This window comes from Oncorhynchus tshawytscha, linkage group LG17 (genome assembly GCF_018296145.1).
Source record: "Oncorhynchus tshawytscha isolate Ot180627B linkage group LG17, Otsh_v2.0, whole genome shotgun sequence".
Taxonomy (NCBI): domain Eukaryota; kingdom Metazoa; phylum Chordata; class Actinopteri; order Salmoniformes; family Salmonidae; genus Oncorhynchus; species Oncorhynchus tshawytscha.
In genome coordinates, this window is record NC_056445.1 from 5,397,262 (window position 1) to 5,418,317 (window position 21,056).

The 21,056-nt window shown below is 41.8% G+C and overlaps 1 protein-coding gene across 2 annotated transcripts in view; it reads left to right on the forward strand.

Annotated features, from left to right (window-relative positions):
- Positions 1-735: 735 nt before the first annotated feature.
- Positions 736-21,056, forward strand: part of LOC112216749 (transcription initiation factor TFIID subunit 6-like) — a 58,793-nt gene continuing 38,472 nt past the window's right edge. Inside the window, exons 1-3 of one of the 2 annotated variants that reach the window (XM_042300044.1) lie at positions 736-932; positions 6,407-7,272; positions 20,865-21,025. In XM_042300044.1, the coding sequence (XP_042155978.1) occupies positions 20,870-21,025 (156 nt within the window). In that variant the 5' untranslated portion in view covers positions 736-932; positions 6,407-7,272; positions 20,865-20,869. The remainder of the gene's footprint in view (positions 933-6,406; positions 7,273-20,864; positions 21,026-21,056) is intronic. The other variant, XM_042300045.1, reaches the window with a different exon arrangement.

The following is a 21,056-nucleotide window of genomic DNA, read 5'->3' on the forward strand; positions in this document are numbered from 1 at the left end:
TGCACACCAATATCTCTACCTGTACATGACCATCTGATCATTTATCACTCCAGTGTTAATCTGCAAAATTGTAATTATTCGCCCACCTCCTCATGCCTTTTGCACACATTGTAAATAGACTCCCCCCTTTGTTTTCTACTGTGTTATTGACTTGTTAATTGTTTATTCCATGTGTAACTCTGTGTTGTCTGCTCCCACTGCTATGCTTTATCTTGGCCAGGTCGCAGTTGCAAATGAGAACTTGTTCTCAACTAGCCTACCTGGTTAAATAAAGGTGAAATAAAAAAATAAAAAAAATATATTATCTACCTCACTTACTTTGGCAATGTTAACACGTTTCCCATGCCAATAAAGCCCTTGAATTGAATTATAGGGATCTTCTGAGCTGTGCAGCGCGACTGCAATAAAGACAACCTGTAACAGACCTGTAGTTTAAGTTAGGTTTGCATTGTAGGAACAAGGATAGGGCAAATGGCTGGTAAATATGGAAGCCAGTCAGAACTAGCCGATTGATAAAAACATCCAACTAATCCTTACAGATGTGTAGTGTGAAATATTCAACACAAAAAAAGTTGCATTAAAGTGTTACGAAATCCTTATGTATACTATATTTTACAATAAGACCAGCTTCATAAAACTGTATACCACTATAGATACAAATGTAACACGCTTCAAAATAGAGGATGTCACTTCATTCACGTAAACATGTTTGAGGACCTTGAAAGGTAAAACAAAATGGCGGATTTTCAGAAAACGGGGTCAGAGCTGCAGACCATAAAGCAGTTAAAATAAACCTGCAAATGAATATATACTGTAATGATCTAGATTTGCAAAGTAGCCATTATCGCACATTTGAATAGGATTTGTTTCTTTTTAATTCGTTTAACTTTCTCCTGTTGGTGTGTAACGGCCGTATTTGTAGCTTTACAAAGGTAAGAGCGCTATGCTAGGCTAATCAACTTGGCTTTCTAGCATCAGCTAACTGTTAGCCAGCTAGTAAATCAACAAAATGCACCAAGTTGTCTGGCTTGCACGCTGTATATAAATGGTTAAAATTACACACTTTGGAGAGTTTGCTGTATGTGTTGCTTTTGGTTCTGATTAGTAAGTAGTTCGCTAGCTAATGATCTCAGACCGGATAAACTTACTGGAATGGTCTCGTTAGCTGGTAACTACTAACTAGCCAGCAAGTTTACATTTCGATGACTACCGTTTGCTCTCAGAGTTTGAAATAAGAAACGCGCATGTTATTACTAGGCTGTTGATCCTATGCTATGGAAAGTAGAAAACACATACGTTGAAAGCTTTTGTCCATTCAGACAGAATGAGAGAACATCAGGGTGCATTCATTACCTCTTGCAACGGAAACAGTTCACCGTTCAAGAACGAAACAGAGGGACCTACCGGAATTTGTCCAATGAAAACTCTCCTTTCCGTTGCAAAATAGTTTCCGTTTGAAGTAAACGGGTTCTGTTGCAAAACTTTGGCAACAATCTGCATAATGAATACGCCCTTACTGCTGGTTCTTTCAGCCGTTCATGGGGGGAAAGAATCGGGTTTTGGGATAAACGCCGAAAATAGGTTTACACAGGCTTAGGAGATCGTACACGTTATGTTCTGAGATAATAGCAATCAGTTAACATGAGCTTTATGAATTATGAAGCGTGTGTTTTTTTTCTGATTACATAAATGCTTAAATTTACAAAAAGTGACTAGCTCATGAAAATGACCATAGAACAAATCGTATAAGATCTCCTAAACTCTCCTATCGTGCGACGTCATGTTTCCCCGTTGATGCATGTAATCTTGCATTTCTCCACTATCCATTCGTGAATTGCCAGAAACCTAACATTAGATGCTGGGACATGGCCTGGATTCAGAGGCATGCTTTGTGTTCAAAACAAGATTAGTCGTTTTTGAATGAATTAGAACAGTATGCTTTCTTTCTAAGATGCATTTTGAAGTTATAAATAACATAGACATTAGAACTCAAATAGGAAAACAGACAGCTATGTTGTACAGAGTTGGGAACTTTAGGGAGATTGCACGCTAGCGCCCTCTACTGAGTAACATTAGAATGACACCTGATGTGATTCAATTCTATATTATGGTAAGTGCAACTTCTGTATAGCACTTTGACATCAGCTGATGTAAAAAGGGCTTTATGAATACATTTGATTGATTAATTGAAACTTGCATGCTCAGGCTGCTCTGGACCAAACCAGCTCGTGCGATGACTGTCGCTGGCTGCGCCTAAGCTCTCTCGAGAGGCATGTAACTTTCCTTAGAAGGTTTGGTGAGACAGAAGTTCACTTTCCTCCCGTGGGTGCCTGTACCTTGGTGGAGTCTAAGTTGCAGGATACGAGGGTGGATCTGGGTTCGTAATCGAATCACATGGATCTGTACTCCCAGCATGGCAATATAGTGCTGGCTGCTATGTCGGTGTCTTTCACTGTTACATAGGACTCGTGTTCGAATGACGACGTGGTTTCTCTGGCTGGTTAACTTTTTTTTCTGAGACTGATGGAGGGTTTGGCTTTGGGGCAGCCACACATCCTTAATACGGATGTAGCAGGGTAATCCCGGGCTTCTAGCGCATCTCTCATTGAGCTATGTCACCAAGCGGCTGCACGCTTGTCAGTGGAGTGGCCGTCCTCCCTGCATGGCGGAAGGCATTCAGGTTTGGTGGGGAATATCTGCTATCGGTCAAGCACCGCTTGCCTCTTTTTCCAGACTTCGTCGATGAGCTTAAGATGACCTGGGCCCAGCCGCATTCAGCCAAGCTGATGTTGAATGGGTAGTCCCACGTTATGAAAATGGAGGGGGTGGGGCTTGTCTTCGTGGATGGGAAGCTAGCTGGCTACTTAGCCCCTTTGGCTAACAAAAGGATGGCTAACCCCAACCCATTTTGCACTAGTTTTCTATCTGCTAGTGCCATTTTAGAATTGGTTAGCCTTGGCTATAACCCTAAACATCAGAATCATTAACTTAAGCACATGCCTTCTTACCAAACAGATGTTGTGTCCGTGCATCACCATGCAGTGTTCAATGTGGAATTGTTCATCTGTTTATACAATTCTAAAGAACAGGTAGAATAAACGAAATTGAATACTGTGTTCCACGATATAATAGAACAAATTGATATTCCGGTTTCAATAAATTAATCTTAAATGGAACTTGCTTTTTCATTGACTGAATATATGCGCTCTATATGGGGAAATGTAGAAATTAGGATTTATCTTGCTTATAAATGCCTAATGTCATTGTTGCAATTTGTTGGCATATAGATAAATGCTTGCATTCTTTTCCAGTGCTGGCCTTGTTCTAAAAATCATTTTTTTCCCATTCAAGTACTCAAAAAAAACCTAAAAAAAATAAAAAATCCTATGAGTACTCGAACAATGAAAATAAATGTAAGAATGCTTCCAGATATGCAAAATGTTCGGCAGGGCTGATGTAGCTCTTTACCAGGGATGCAAATATGCCGTTTTGATCTCGTTTTGATCCCGTTTTGATCTCGACCAGCCACGTGAACCATGTAGATCTGAAGGAAAGAAAATCATTGGTGGAGCCTCCACCAATGGACTGAGCACAGAAAGTTAAATGTATTGAACTAACTTATTAGAAAAGTAGTCCTTTGCACTCGTTTCTCAAGTCCTGAAAAGAATGCATCAGTAAATCATATTCCTGCAACAATCAGAAGAAGTAATGCCTCTTCTTGTGCGCACGCCTGTGTGTGGTTGTGTAGCCAGTTAGCATGCCGAAACAGTCATTTCTAAAGGCTTTTCCCAAAAACCTTTCCAATTAAAAGTTGATTGCAAAGTAGACCTACCTGGCAGAATGAAATCATCAATCATGTGGGCATTTGTTTTGTAAACTCTCCCATCCTATGAAGCACCACTACAGAAACAGTGCCACCAAACACAACGCTCTCTTGCTGGTGCACAATTGAATTAAAGGGCAACTACAACTTATTTGTCACATGCGCAGAGTACAGGTGTAGACTTTACCACGAAATGCTTACTTACGAGTCAATTTCCCAACAATACAATTCAAAAGTAAGAAAATTAACAAATAAAAAAATAGTAACACAATAAAATAACAATGAGGCTATATACAAGGAATGCCGGTACCAAGTCAGTGTACTCGGGTACTCGGTAGTTGGTGTGATTGAGGTATATTTGACTAATTTCACGAAACTAGGCATATGTCGAGTGTCACTAAAAATCTAAATGTGTTTTTTTGGTAGAAATGCCTTCTGGAACATGTGAACTTTCATGTGCCTTACTATCAAACTTGTATACCATCTGTAAATACAAATACAATTGTTAAATTACGAGCCTAGTTGGTTTAGCCACAGAAAAAGCCAGGAACCTTCCCGCTAGCCATGATTGGCTGAGATAATGAGTAGGCTGGACATGCCGAGAGATGAGTTCGGATTTGTCTGCCGTGTAGAATGCTTCTGTCTATTTGAGCTGGTCAGTATGTGTAGTAGGTAATCCTCTCTATCGTGGCTTTAAAAAAAAATAGTTATCACGTATTAAAACTGCATAAGTGTTGCTCTCCACTTTCTGGAGGACTGAGTTTTGAAATCAGTGGAAATAGAGTATGATAGCTAAGGAGATGGAGAAAACCTGTCTCCAGGTTACGTCTTCAAACGAATGGCAACCATGGCATCTGGGGCAGAGGGAGAAGCATCCATTCATGTACGATAGTCTAACTAGTAGGGGTGGGTGGTATACCGGTATGAATGTGAATACTGGTATGACGTTGTGCCATGGTATGGATTTTGCCGTATCGTGCATATCATAATAAACTAATAAATGTATGAAATAAGACATTTTTTTCACAAATTTTCAGTTGAGTCATACAGCCTAGTGCGCTAGTTCAAATTGTTTCTTTCAATAAGAACATAGCCTTTTTTAGCAAATAAAAACAATTAGAAGCATGGACGTTACACACAATCGGCCTGCCAATCAAAGTCAACAAACAAGCATGCGCAACTGCAGAGTAAGCAAACATTTAGTGAAGTAAACTCCTTTTGTTAGCAAAAGTGTCCAAAAATCAAGCGCAAAAGTGTAAGCAAGCATTGAGGATGACTGAAGACAAGGAAAATAACGCTATTGAGGTTGATTTGCAGGACAACAGAATTGGTTCGAAGAAAGGGGGCTTCTGTTGTTTGGAACTGGTTTGGCTTTAAGATATCCGACCTCAACCAACAAACAGTACTGTGTAAGTTGTCAGTGCATTGTGCTAGGCAAAGGTGGAAACACCAGCAACCTTTTTCACCACCTGAAAACCCTGCAGGTGCACGAATATGAGGAATCTACCAACAAACCCCCGGAGCAAGTCCCAAGACATCTTCAAGCCAGACCCACACTCCGCTATCACTCAAGGCATCATTTGTTAGTGGTATTCCCTATGACAAGAAGAGCAAGAAGTGGAATGAGATAACGAGTGCAATTATGTATCACACAGCGAAAGACATGGAACCAATTCAAACTGTGGAGAAAGACGGTTTCACAAAGTTGATTCGAACTCCAGACCCAAGATACGAGATCCCGAGCCGTAAATACTTCAGCAATACAGAATGTCGGGACAGAGTTGCCAATTAAATCCGTAACGCTGCATTCTTCTCTACCACTGCCGAATTATGGTCATGCCGGATCACAGAGCCATACATTAGCCTCATAATTCATTACAATGACGACAACTGGAAGCTGCAAAGCAAATGCCTCTTATTTCTCAGACAAACACATCAGAGAAATAATTGCAGCTGGGCTGAGGGAGGCACTTTCATCCTGGGGCTTGAAAGAGTCGCGTCAAGTATGTATGACTACCGACAGCGAATCGAACATGGTCACAGCATTGAAGCTGAACAAATGCACAAGACTAGGTTTTTTCGGACACAGGCTACACATTGCTATTGGTAAGTTTCAACGTCCAAAACACACAGAGCTAGGTAGAAAAATAACGTAACTTAAAAACAACAACTTAAAATGCAGAAAGCTATTGTGTTCCTTATCTCCTCTGTCTAAAGTTATAGCTGACTACACTGCCTGATCATTCTTATACTTTAAGCCGAATATATACAGCTATCCAAATATATCATATTTGTAAATGTGTGCAATATCCAAACATTACATTGTTTTTATTTCTAATTGATACATTTGCCTGTGGTTTCAATATATGAATCTATCTTCTCTCTTTTAATAATAAATAGCCTACTCAATAAATTATCCCGTTTTCTAAAGCAATATAGCTCTCTTAATCACAACAGTTGAATGTACATCTATAAATGGATTCAATTTGTAATCATGTCCAGTATCCATGCTGTAAATTGATGTAATTACAGCAGATGCAATGTGATTCATATGTAATTATTTTTCACCTTTTTATTTTTCAGAGAAGAGTGTCCAAAACGAACCTCGGGTTTCCCTGGCTAGAGGAGTGTCCAAAACGAACCTCTGGTTTCCCAGTGTGCAAGAAAGTGGTCAGCACATTTTCCTATAGTTGGAAGCAGCAGAAGGCCCTGATAAGTGCACAGGATAAACTGAGTCTGCCCCTCCACAAGCTCATCACGGAATCCCCGACAAGGTGGGGTTCTCACCTGCAGATGATGGAAAGAGTCCTGGAACAGGAAAAGGCCAACCTACAAGTCCTGGCAGCAGACAAAAAAACACGGCACCTTGCACCCTCCTGACAAGACATTGAGGTCTTTGAATCTATCACAGCAGCACTTAAGCCCCTCCAGGAGAGACATACGTGAGTGTGTCCTATCTGAAGCCTGTTCAATATGGAGGTTCTGAAATTAAATGATGGCGAAGCCAACCTGACCCGAGAGATTAAGATGAGGGATTAAGATGAGGGTCCTCAATGACAAATACACCAACCCTGAAACAGATGAGCTGCTCACCAATATCTACCTTTCTGGACTCAAGGTTCAAGACCACCTACATGACCACTGAGAAGCTGGTGAAGGTGAGAGCTGCCTCCGAGACAGAAGCCCCCCTCGTATGGGAACACAGCCGTGGGAGACTTCTCTCTTGAAGAGGACTAGAGTGAGAGAGAGAAGGAAGCTGCCACTGCTCCACAATCCGCAAAGAAGTCCAAGAAGAGCCTTGGGAGCTTCTTTAAGAAAAGCAGTAGTGCACCTGCCTTAAGAACCCAGAGACAGGTCACGGAGTGATAGCTGGACAGCTACACTCTGATGATGGCAGCAGACAATCAGGCTGATCCTCTGGAGTGCTGGCGAGTTCACGCTTCCCACAAGTGAGTTGTCTGGCAAAGAAATACTTATACATCCCTGCCACAAGTTTGCCCTTTGAGATGGCATTTAGCAGTGGGGGCAATGTGGTCACATGCCACAGGGCAACTTTGAAGCCAGAAACTGTCAATAGGCTGGTGTTCCTGGCATGGAACTTGTGAAGAGGGAGGCAGTGAATTGTTACATGTTGAACTGAGAAACATACAGACTGGTTATTTTTTGAAGAAGTTAGTTTGAAAAGGTTTACAACTTGAATTCATAATGACCAGTGTTATGCTGAAAAAAGACTGCACTTCTTATATTTGGCAGGGGGAAAAAAAGAGTTTAATTTTACTGTTATATAGCTTTGTTTATGTTTCATGTTGGCACAGGTTTACCACAGAAGTAAAAAAAAAAAGAAAAAAGTGCAATGCCCCCTTTCTGTTTCTCTAAGGTTAAAAGCAATATTTAGTCATTTATTTACTTTGAAGGGCTCATAAAATGTCAAATAAATAACAGTATATTGTGATATTGTATCGTTATCTTCTGGACAGTGGAAAATATCGTGATATGAATTTTTGTTCATATCGCCCACCCCTACCAGCTAGCTATATTTTCAGATATTGCACGTTTATAATTTTGTCACTTTCATTTCAAGTTAAAGTGTGCTGTTAGCTAGCTAACGTTCTGTGTAGTAATATTACTCGTATCAGAGCCATTTGGTTAGCTACCTGCAGATTCATGCAGGGTAGTAATGTCATGAGTTGGGATTATGGTTCATTGTTTAGCTAGCTAGCTACATATCTTAACTAAAGACTCCACAATGCGAGCAACCATTTCAATAATATGTTCATGATGTAGCTGGTAAATTCGCTCTGGCTATCTACTCCGACTTCAGAGCACTCTCATCTGAGTGTGCCAGAGCACAGAATAACTGACGAATATACGAACGCTCAACAAACATTGAATATGTCCCTTGTCAGTAAACTTTGGTCAAAAAGCGTAATTCAATTGTTGCCAGCAGCACAGTTGCAGTCACAAACGCTCTGGATAACATAAAAACAGCTTAACCAGCTCTGCTAGGGTGAATAAAATGGTCAGAGTGAGATGTTCTCGCATTTGTCTGGAAATAGCTAGCAAGCGTGCCAAATTTAGTGCTTGACTGCTGTTGTTAGGACAGAACGATCGGATCAACCCTACTCCTCTTCCAGAGTGTACAGTGTGTGCTCGGAGCGCTCCTTAAAGAGATGGGTGGGGCTAAAGCTTAAGAGGGTGTGAAGGATGCTGAATGGGTGTAGACAAAGAAGAGCACTCCAGTATGTGTACCAAAACATTCAAAGGCCATTTTCTCAAAAGTGAGGTTACAAGTTTATCAACTTTCAAAGCAGAATTACTTTCCCATTGTTCCTACACTGTAGTGTATGGTATACCATTTTTTTCAATGTAAAAAAACACAATGGGGGTAGAAGCTGTTCAGGAGCATTTTGGTCCCGGACTTGGCGCTCCGGTACCACTTGCCGTAGCAGAGAGAAGACACTTTGACTTGGGTGCCTTGCAGTCGGATGCTGAGCAGTTGCCATGCCAATACGGTAATGCTGCCAGTCAAGATGCTCTCAATGTTGCAGCTGTATAACTTTTTGAGGATCTGAGGGCCCATGCCAAATCTTTTCATCCTCCTGAGGGGGAAGAGACATTCTCGTGCCCTCTTCACTACTGTGAAGCTCTTGACTGTCTCCACTACAGCTGATGTGAATGGAGGTGTGCTCGCCCTCCTTTTCCTGTAGTACACGATCAGATCCTTAGTCTTGCTGACGTTGAGGTAGCGTTTGTTATCCTTGCACCACACAGCCTATAGGGAGGAGGTCAGAGACTTGGCAGTCTCATCATGATCAGGCCTACCACCATCATGTCGTCAGCAAACTTAATGATGGTGTTAGTGTCATGTGTGGCCACGCAGTTGTGGGTGAACAGGGAGTACAGAGGGGGGCTAAGCACGCACCCCTGAGGGGCCCCTGTGTCGGCAATTTTTCTTGATAAGAGACCTGAGTGCTCCATTGGGAATGGATGCTCTCGTGCACCAGTGGCCTCGAACCCTCCTTTACGAGTTTCCCTCTGTGGACCTGATTCAGCCCACGCTGGAGGGTGTGTCGTGAGAGCTTGTCGTTGATCCTTGTGGCTCCCCGTTGGCCAAAACCACCTTGGTTCGCAGTGATTATTTGCCTTTTAGGCAGGGACCCATGGCAATTCCCATTGCACAGGGACCTGTTGTCCCAGGCTCACAGGCAGGTCTGGCACCCGCGACCAGAGATTTGGAACCTGTGGACTTGGCCCCTGAAAGGTCCAATCTGATGGCAAGCGGTTTACCTTTGAACGTTATTGCTACTATACAGTCCGCAGCAGGGTGGCACCCCTACACTGGAACCCTCCAGCTGAGAGTTCTGTTCTTGTGCCACCGTTCAAATGAAAACAATGCACTGCTCTGAGACAAGCAGGGACTGGCCATTGATTTATCAAGGCATTTTTATTTTCACCGAATCTCTGTTTGGGTATTGGTTAGACTAGAATTAGAAAATTAGGGGTAGAAATGTTATGCTCTTAGTGTAACCTTTATTTAACTAGGCAAGTCAGTTAAAAAATTAATATTATTTACAAGGACAGCCTACTTCTTCCTCCCCATCAGGGAATTGAGCCCCGGTCTCCCGCACGACACAGGGATGCTTTAGTTAAATAGCCCAGTACTGTAGCCTACTCCCGATCGTCACGTTGTACAGCGCCATATTTTCTGTTCCATCCTAACGGAAACCCAGAGGGTTTTAATTTTTCTTGGAATAGAAACACCATAATATTAATCAAATTAATTAAGAAACATTTCTTAAAATCGGTCCCATATACTATGTTATTACAAAAAAAGGTTTTAAATTCTCTAGTACAGCCACTATTTAAGGCTATCAAATGCTTTTCAGAGATGCCCTCTGGTGATCAAACTAGCACTAACTAACGTTAATGGTACCAGTGGTTCACATTTAAATAACGTGCCATAAAATTCTGGGGCACCATGCAAGCTGCGCCGCAGTACGCTGCAATTTTTAAAGGATAAACCACTATAATGGTAATCTGGTGCGTACCAAGTGGGACCTAACTTTTTAGTTAAAATGTAATTTCAGGAATTATATGTGGAAAACATATGAGTGAACATTAGCTAGCCAGCAGCAGATGAAACCAGGGTTTGGAAGGGAAGTCATTTTAGTTTTGAACAGAACAATAATTTTTCCCCATTCCGTTCCACTGTTCCGACCCAGCAAAATAAAGTTCTAAACCAGTTCAAAAGTAACTGTTTATATTGTTCCTTTCTATTCCTTTTTAAATGTCTCAAATCAGTTTAGCTCGACATTAAATGACTTCATCAATAGATAGAGCAGCTTGTTATGGAGTGGGCAAGCTATGTACATGCATTGGACAGACAAGTGTAGTGTAGGTGGTGACATGCAATTGAAATTTTGCAGATGAGGAGCACGCTGGGCATCATCTGAATTAGGCCCACAGAATTATACCGAAGGAGGAGCGGCTTTTATGAAGGAACTTTGAATGTCTTTGAACTTCAGAGAATTGGCTTAACTGACATTGGACCAGAGCTAGCCCTTGATCATGACTCAGTTCCATTACATTACACATAATTCCGCCTAGAGTTTTTGAGAGCTAGACTAGAGCTAGCTAACACACTTGTGTGTAGTTAATAAGTCCATTGTGAAATGTGATAACTAACTAGCATTGAAAAAGTTAGTCCATTGTTCTCTAATTAATCACACACAAACTGGCAAAGATTTTCATTTGGCAGGCAGACACTGGAATACGTTTGAGTAACAGAGAGGGCTTTGCATAGGCACATTTTTTGTAGGACTGGGAAAAAATGCCTAGAACGTAAAATAACGGTATTAACTGGTTCCCATGGTTTTAAAAGAACGGTTCTGCCCTGGAACATTATTGATCACTTTCGTTCTCGGTTCTGGCTCTGTTCCTCAAACCAGTTTTTGGTCCTGTTCCCTGAACCAGTTACAACCCCTGGATGAAACAGAAAGTGAATTCTCTCCTCCCTCTCCCCGGTTTTAGTTTGCAGCTACCATTGTCTAGGTTTAGGATATTTAGTAGCCCATACCAGTGACAAACGTGTGTTATCGACATATGGCAGTACACCAAAAAAAAATCTAGCTCACTTATTTTGCCGCCTAGAAAGAAATAGCCACAGATTAATTCAGTCATGAGGGAAGAGGCTAGAGCAAGGTAACATTACCTGCTGCATCTTCAACAAGAAGCAACTGACCTACCTAGAGCTGACACCAATTAGTCAACTGTTCGATTGTTTGGTCGATAGGCTGTTGGTCGACAAATATTTTTTTTAGTCGAGCAGTAGCTAATATTATATCTATTTTTTTCATATTTTTTTTTATATTACAAGACACCGTTCTTTTTTGCACCCGTCTGTGAACTAATCCATTGCAGAGGCCGAGAATAATCCACTGCGGAGGCCTCGGGGATGGCACAGTCCAAGAAGAAGGGGTGTGTGGCTAAGATGCTCAATGCACATCTCTCTCAAGAATGCCCGCTCTCCTGCCAATTTGTGTCATTGTCTTGAGTGCTCCTGTCAATGTTGAGTATGGGCGCACACCTGATTATGCATAGAAGTAGGACTATCGGCTTCATGGCCTGCGTGTAAATGTAGACATATAAATGTGCCCATTTGGGGAGCTGATGGTATTTTGATTGGCTTGACACACCACCACTGTGGAGCTTCTTAAAGTAATGTTTTCACCTCAAACAGCAAGCGAACAAAAACTATTTTTTACATCCATTGAGAATGACAATAGTTTCTCAATGTATTTAAAAAATCTTTCCAGCTCTCTCCCTTTCAATAACCACTGTGTGAAAGGTAAAAATGTCATGCTCTGATCCAGTGGAAACGTCATAAAATAGGCCTACCTGATTACTTCTTATCCCTTGTGGATATAGCCTACAGCTGTGTCTGTCCCGAGCTCACCGGGGTGGGACTTTTTAAAAATAAGTTTGCTAGTACAAGGTTCAGGCCTGACCCAAGTTAGTAGTTGATACAATGTTTCAAGTTCGTTGCAGGCAGGCCATATTTTCTACCTGCAGGCTTCAGTGTTTTTATTTGTTGGCTTTATGTAAGCTATTTTTACGGAGTTGGCAATGTCAATATAAGTTCATTTTTACATTTTGATGTATTTTTTATTAACCACATGACAATGATTGAGATACAAATGACATTATTATAAGTTAAATTAAACTGTTCCACTGAAATATGCATATGAAAACCATAACTGGCATGCAGATCGGTAGAAATGGCTAGATACATTGGAATTCCACATGAGAAAGTTTGCCGACTCCTCAGTGTAGCCTATTACCGGCAACATCAGGAGAGTACTGGCAGAGAAAGCCAGCAGGAGCATGGTCAGGTTAAGGGTTTTTTCTTCTGGTTATCTTGATCTCTGGCTCCTTCTTGAGTAATTTGTCTTATTTCATCATTCAGTGAGCTTAAAGCATCAAACAAGCTCAATGCATATACATTTCTTTTTACAGTTCAAAAGAACAGATGACTTTCGGTTGACCAACATTTTTTTTTAGCCGGGGACAGCCCTACTGCGACCACATTGATCCTAAGATCCAAAAATAAACTTTTCTATGGACCAAAGTCCACATTCCAACACACCAAAAAAAGCATGGAACGCGGAACCCAAACCGGCTGCGCGTGTGCGCCATCGTGCATACATTTATTTTGTTCCCCCACACCAAATGCAATCATGACACGCAGGTTAAAATATCAAAACAAACTGAACCAATTATATTAATTAGATTAATTCGGGGACAGGTCGAAAGCATTAAACATTTATTAGCTAGAAATTAGAAATTTAGCTAGTTAGCTTGCACTTGCTGTTGCTAATTTGTCTAATTTGTCCTGGGATATAAACATTGAGTTGTTATTTTACCTGAAATGCACAAGGTCCTCTACTCCGCCAATCAATCCACACATAAAATGGTCAATCGAATCGTTTCTAGTCATCTCTCTTCCTTCCAGGCCTTTTCTTCTCTTGACTTTATATTGCGATTGGCAACTTTCATAAATTAGGTGCATTACCGCCACTGACCTCGTTCGTAATATAAGTCACCCACGTGGGTATAACCAATGAGGTGATGGCATGTGGGTACCTGCTTCTATAAACCAATTAGGAGATGAGAGAGGCAAGATTTGCAGCGCAATCTGTGTAAGAAATAGAACTGATTTCTATTTTAGCCCGTGGCAACGCAGACGCTCGTTGGCGCGCGCAATAATTGAATAACATAGATTTCAACATTTATTTTGCGACGCGAGCGGTGTAGTAAGCCTGTTAGGGGCTTCTGTGAAATCCATGTCCAAAGTGTTGCAGTTCAGTTTAGCCCGCACTCGGCAAGCCGTATAAAAAACTCCCCCAGAATTAACCCATCGCACAGCCCACACAAATGCCTTGAAAACATCTCTTTCCCAAGGGCTTGTACTATCTATGACAGCATTGGCAGTTAGCTACCAACAGCTGGCAGACATGTTTACATTTGGTTAGTTTTATAAGTGCTTTGAGATGGAAGAAGTGAGCTAAATGTGGTTGCTCTATAGCTAGCTAACATTAGCATAGAGGTAGCAAGCAAGCCAGCTCTTTCACTTACCCAATTCATATCCATGCCATTGATAATGCTTGCGGTCTCTGCTGGTGCTGCTGTGAGTTTTTAGATGCTTTAGAAGCCACATTAATGGTAGTGACAGCATCCACTTTGAGAAGCAAATTCTTGATAGCTGTGGAAGTTCTTGGATGAAATGTGCCCCACCGAAGTGAGAGCATTATACTCTTATACTATTATAACAATTGATCTAAGAGTTTGTAATATGAGAACGTTTTCTTGAGGTGCTGTAAGTTACTATTTTATGAGTTTCTGGCATTGAGAAAAAGTGTAACACCTGTCTTTTAAAAGCTGTGCCCCATCTCAGGCCGGTTTGTAAACCTATTGCGCCCACTTGGGCTTCGGCTGTGCTGTCTGAAGACCCTTTTAAACGGATGGATTTTGTGGATCTGAAGATCCTCTCCTACAAGACCACCCTGCTTGTAGCTTTGGCCTCGGCTAAACGCGTTGGAGATCTCCATGCCTTATATCTTGACTACACCGCATTTAGAAATCTATGTTATTCAATTATTGAACCCACACTGCTTGCGCGTGTCAACGAGCGTGTGCGTTGCCAAGGGCTATCTCCTCATTGTTTTATAGAAGCAGGTACCCTCGTGCCATCTCTTCCTTGGTTATACCCACATGGGTGATTGAAAGACGAACAGTGTTGCCGGTCGTCATGGTAATACTATGAAAGTTTAGATGCCAATCACCATATAAGGAGATGGGAGAGGCAGGACTTGCAATGCGATCTGCTTCAGAAATAGAAAGGACTTCTATTTTAGCCCTTGGCAACGCAGATGCTCGTTGACACGCGCGAGCAGTGTGGGTGCAATAATTGAATAACATAGATTTCAAAATGTATTTTGCAACGCTCGCGCAAGCGGCATAGTGAAGCAAGAAAGATGGTGATGGCAAAAGCACGCCAGCACAACGGTATGCATTGCTATGGTGATTTCAGTAAACAAACAGTGCAAATCAACATCCGGTAGAAAACTATGCTACAGCAGAATGCAAAAGTTTAAATATTTGACCTCTGGTGACTGCATTCACATTGAACACAATGACATCCGGTTTGCCGTACAGTGCCACCATTTTACTACACGGTTTATATGGTCAAAAATGTTCAAATGTCATTCCAGGCCTGGAAATGTTTTGGAATATGATCAAATGTGAAAAGTTTTGGAAATTCATTTCATAATTAATGTTAATGTAATTTATTTAGGCAAAGTTTTAAAATATTTTATCAATCAAATAAGTCAACATATCAGCCAGGATTGTCTGTGTTTGTGTGCATCAGCTGCATGTTTGCAAGGTGAGTGGACCATTTCTCAAGGAGAGAGAATCACAGCAGCAGGTAGGCATGGCCTATAAAATATGATAGAGAACAGATGAACTAGGTAGACAATTAAAATCATATCTTGTACCCTCTAGTTAACTGTTCAGCTATTATTAGCATGTATTCATGTTTTCGTCATGTCCCAAAAAACTGACACTTGTGAATGCCGTACAAAGTTGATTTACTTTTTTTTAACCATTCATATAATTCATTTAAATGATTATTTTCGCAGAAACGAACTATTCACTTTGCCATTGTATTAGTTGGTATTCATTCAATCACGTTCATTTTTAGGAAAAATATTAAATGTAGCCTTTCTTTTGGATTAAGTGGCTTCAAAACTTGTTTTGTAGATGCTTCCACTTTATTTGGCCATCCAATGTAGGAAATATTGCAACTCAATAAATGCTATTCAGCCTGCAAGGTAAACACTTTTTAAGGTAGCTAAGATAAATAGGACTAAACCAAAAAATATACATTTCATGAAGAAAATGTGTGGGCTTGCTTCAGCTGAATAAAAAGATTTGTAGCCTACCATAGCCATTTGATCTTTGATATATTGAATGAGCAAATGATTTCAAAAGGCACAAAAAATATCAAATTGTATTGGTCACATACACGTGTTTAGCAGATGTTATTGCGGGTGTTGCGAAATGCTTGAGTTTCTAGCTCCAACAGTGCAGTAGTATCAACAATTTTCCCAACAATACACACAAATCTAAGTAAAGGAATGGAATTAAGAGTATATAAACATATAGACGAGTAATGTCAGAGCGGCATAGACTAAGATACAGTAGAATAGGATAGAATACAGTACACACATGAGACGAGTAATGCAAAAATATGTAAATACACTGATCAAAAAAATAAAGGGAACACTAAAATAACACATCCTAGATCTGAATGAATGAAATATTCTTATTAAATACTTTTTTCTTTACATAGTTGAATGTGCAGACAACAAAATCACACAAAAATGATCAATGGAAATCAAATGTATCAACCCATGGAGGTCTGGATTTGGAGTCACACTCAAAATTAAAGTGGAAAACCACACTACAGGCTGATCCAACTTTGATGTAATGTCCTTAAAACAAGTCAAAATGAGGCTCAGTAGTGTGTGTTGCCTCCACGTGCCTGTATGACCTCCCTACAACGCCTGGGCATGCTCCTGATGAGGTGGCGGATGGTCTCCTGAGGGATCTTCTCCCAGACCTGGACTAAAGCATCCGCCAACTCCTGGACAGTCTGTGGTGCAACGTGGCGTTGGTGGATGGAGCGAGACATGATGTCCCAGATGTGCTCAATTGGATTCAGGTCTGGGGAAAGGACGGGCCAGTCCATAGCATCAATGCCTTCCTCTTGCAGGAACTGCTGACACACTCCAGCCACATGAGGTCTAGCATTGTCTTGCATTAGGAGGAACCCAGGGCCAACCGCACCAGCATATGGTCTCACAAGGGGTCTGAGGATCTCATCTCGGTACCTAATGGCAGTCAGGCTACCTCTGAGCACATGGAGGGCTGTGCGGCCCCCCAAAGAAATGCCACACCGTGACTGACCCACCGCCAAACCGGTCATGCTGGAGGATGTTGCAGGCAGCAGAACGTTCTCCACGGCGTCTCCAGACTGTCACACGTGCTCAGTGTGAACCTGCTTTCATCTGTGAAGAGCACAGGGCGCCAGTGGCGAATTTGCCAATCTTGGTGTTCTCTGGCAAATGCCAAACGTCCTGCATGGTGTTGGGCTGTAAGCACAACCCCCACCTGTGGACGTCGGGCCCTCATACCACCCTCATGGAGTCTGTTTCTGACCGTTTGAGCAGACACATGCACATTTGTGGCCTGCTGGAGGTCATTTTGCAGGGCTCTGGCAGTGCTCCCCACCTGCAGAACCACTCCTTTATTGGGGGTGTCTTGCTAATTGCCTATAATTTCCACCTGTTGTCTATTCCATTTGCACAACAGCATGTGAAATGTATTGTCAATCAGTGTTGCTTCCTAAGTGGACAGTTTGATTTCACAGAAGGGTGATTGACTTGGAGTTACATTGTGTTGTTTAAGTGTTCCCTTTATTTTTTGAGCAGTGTATTATTAAAGTGACTACTGTTCCATTATTAAAGTGGCCAGTGATTTCAAGTCTATGTACACTTCCGGTCCAAAGCTTTAGAACAATCTAGAAGAAAAAGATACGCACACCTATTTAGGCGAGGTGCTGGCTAGCGGAGTAGAAAACTTGAAAATAAAAGAGAGCCGCACACTCTAGGAGCTCAGATGCAAAAATGTAATTACCAATGTTTCAACAGCCAAGCTGTCTGATTTATGGCCTGTTGAAGACAGCTTGGCTGTCGAAACGTTGGTAATTACATTTTTGCATCTGAGCTCATAGAGTGTACGGCTCTCTTTTATTTTATTTCCAAAGCTTTAGAACACCTACTTATTCAAGAGTTTTAATTTATTTGGACTATTTTCGACATTGTAGAATAATAGTGAAGACATCACAACTAGGAAATAACACATATGGAATCATCTAGTAACCAACAAAGTGTTATACAAATCAAAAATATTTTTTATTTGAGATTCTTCAAAGTAGCCACCCTTTGCCTTGATTACAGCTTTGCACCAGCTTCAGCTGGAATGCTTTTCCAACAGTTTTGAAGGAGTTCCCACATATGCTGAGCACTTGTTGGCAGCTTTCCTTCACTCTGCGGTCCGAGTTATCCCAAACCATCTCAATTTGATTGAGGTCGGGTGATTGTGGAAGAAGGTGTTTAGCTGAACTCAAATAGCCGAACCGAAAGCTTGTACTTGCATACGTGGCTGGTTTTCCTTTGTAATCCGTGATTGTCTGTAGACCATGCCCACATACGTCTCGTGTCTGAGCCGTTCAATTGTGACTCCACTTTGTCTCTATACTGACATTTTGCCTGTTTGATTGCCTTACAGAGGGAATAACTACACTGTTTGTATTCGGCCATATTACCAGTCACCTTGCCATGGTTAAATACTGTAGTTTGCGCTTTCTGTTTTTCAACAATCCACTGTTTCTGGTTAAGGTAGGTTTTGATAGTTGCAGTGGGTACATCATCTCCTATACACTTCCTGATGAACTCAGTCACCTTATCAGTGTATTCGTCGATGTTATTGTCGGAGGCTACCCGGAACATGTCTTTTAGGAGAGCTAATAGGTGTGCAGCCTTTTATTCCTGTCCACCTCTAAAGGTGTCAGCATGCTTCAGTTCAGCTCGTGCCTAGCTGAACTCGGCTAGCCGAACCGAACACGTTTACTTGCATACTCCCTTAAACGACCTTAGCTTGAAAAACAAGAAAAAAGCGTCAATAGTACTGTTTGTCCATTTTGAAATGCATAGCCAGTATACATTACCTCAAAATAGTCAGAATGTATCAAAGACAAAATCGGTCATTAATTTTGCCAAGGAGATTTTAGTCGTGGAATTTTACATCTAACTAAGATATTTGGTGCTGTATTTCTCAATGAAAAAAATGTGCATAAAAGTGAGTCGTCTCTTGTTGAATGACAACAAAGACTTTATTGAAGAATCCCTACTGTTGACCAATCACCGACGAAAGAACATAGACTTCGACTCCGAATTCAGCTTGCCTCCAGAAAAAATGTTGTGTGCAGTCAACGAAGTCCAAAACGAACAAAAGCGTCACATAATGTCATGCTAATATATGCACAAACTCTGCCGAACTGTTTCGGCTGGGAAACATGCGGATGCCTTAACAAACAACATTTTAGAAATGAGCTGCTCAACCGGACCTTGATAAAACTGTCTCTGATGTGTCTGAGCAGGGCTTGATGAAAAGCCTGCATGCCTAGTAGCTCTCCAGACTGAGGGTTTGCCACATGTGTTTTATACAGTTGCCTAACAGGTATTCATCCTACTTTGTGGAATGAAGTGCCTTGCTCAACGACAGGAGATGGGATCAGAGAGCAGCCTCCCAGTGTTGATTCCACATTACGCTTACTTTTGTATATAGAAGCACAACCAATTGTTGGTCATATAAATTTGGTTAAAAGTTATGGGAAAATCATGAAATTCCATCTGTCAAAATGTGTATGAACCCTGTTACTAGCATATGCGCCTAAATATTTTTCTGTGTGACCTGACCTGGAATTTTAATTTAGGAGCACCAGTGAACCTAGAAAAAAAAAGCTTTAGTACCTCAAAATGTTTCATTGGGCTCCTATTGAAGGAATTTTATTCCTCTGTTTTAATTCCCAATTAAAATTAAACACTTAAGGTCATGAATGTCCTACAGGTAACATAATGCATCCTTCGCCCTTAAGGTCATGAATGTCCTACAGGTAACATCATGCATCCTTCGCCCTTAATGTCATGAATGTCCTACAGGTAACATCATGCATCCTTCGCCCTTAAGGTCATGAATGTCCGACAGGTAACATCATGCATCCTTCGCCCTTAAGGTCATGAATGTCCGACAGGTAACATCATGCATCCTTCGCCCTTAAGGTCATGAATGTCCGACAGGTAACATAATGCATCCTTCGCCCTTAAGGTCATGAATGTCCTACAGGTAACATCATGCATCCTTCGCCCTTAAGGTCATGAATGTCCTACAGGTAACATCATGCATCCTTCGCCCTTAAGGTCATGAATGTCCGACAGGTAACATCATGCATCCTTCGCCCTTAAGGTCATGAATGTCTGACAGGTAACATAATGCATCCTTCGCCCTTAAGGTCATGAATGTCCTACAGGTAACATCATGCATCCTTCGCCCTTAAGGTCATGAATGTCCTACAGGTAACATCAAGCATCCTTCGCCCTTAAGGTCATGAATGTCCTACAGGTCTCTAGCTTTTGAGCTTTTTCCCTTTTTGCCGCCTCTGTTTGTTTCTGAGGAGCAGCGGCTGTTACATGTCCGGTACGAGCGTTACACATGTACATTGAGCATTTCTAAGCAGCGTCTCTCCCACTGGATTGTGGAGGCTATTTCTCTGGCATATGACAGCAGAAGGCAGGAACGACCTAACGGTGTACACAACGCGTACACTGTACGGCTGGAGAGGGAGAGGGTCATTAGGCAGTGTGTAGATTGTGCAATACCTGGGTACCGCACATTTTCCTGTTGGGTTGTAACTCTGGGTAGACTGCCGTGGACCATTTCATTTGGTGTCCACTGGGGTCGTCTTGGGCGTGATTTTGTATCCCCATAGCTGTTTTGAACCGAGTTGATCGACTAAAAGGGAACGTACAGATGACTATAACTACTGTTTACTGAAGGAGGGAAACAACGTACAACACCTGTTCGGCCCGCACCGCCCAGTTCTGGACTCGGTGAAGCTCAGTACAGAATTGAAGGAATTAATCCGGGCTTCGGGTTATCACCTGTGGAAGGGGGCCTTATCAGGCGTGATTCTAATGTTCTTCAGTAGAGGGCGCAATCATGCAAACTCCCCATAACTGTGTTTTACCTCGTTTCCTTTCTTCAGGAAACAGTAGTTATAGTCATAAGTAACTGTACGTTTTCTTTCAGCTTGACATCCCTCCTTATTGACCTCTGCACTATCTCTCTTATCCAACAGCCACCATGGCTGAGGAGCGGAGGCCGAAGCAGTGCACTGTGGTTCTGCCCACGGAGTCAATGAAGGCCATGGCAGAGTCCATAGGAGTGGGGCAGCTACAGGAGGAGAGCTGTGCCGCCCTGAGCGAGGAGGTCAGCTACAGAATAAAGGAGATCGCCCAGGTAAGAACAGGGCCGTGTTCCGTAGGGCACA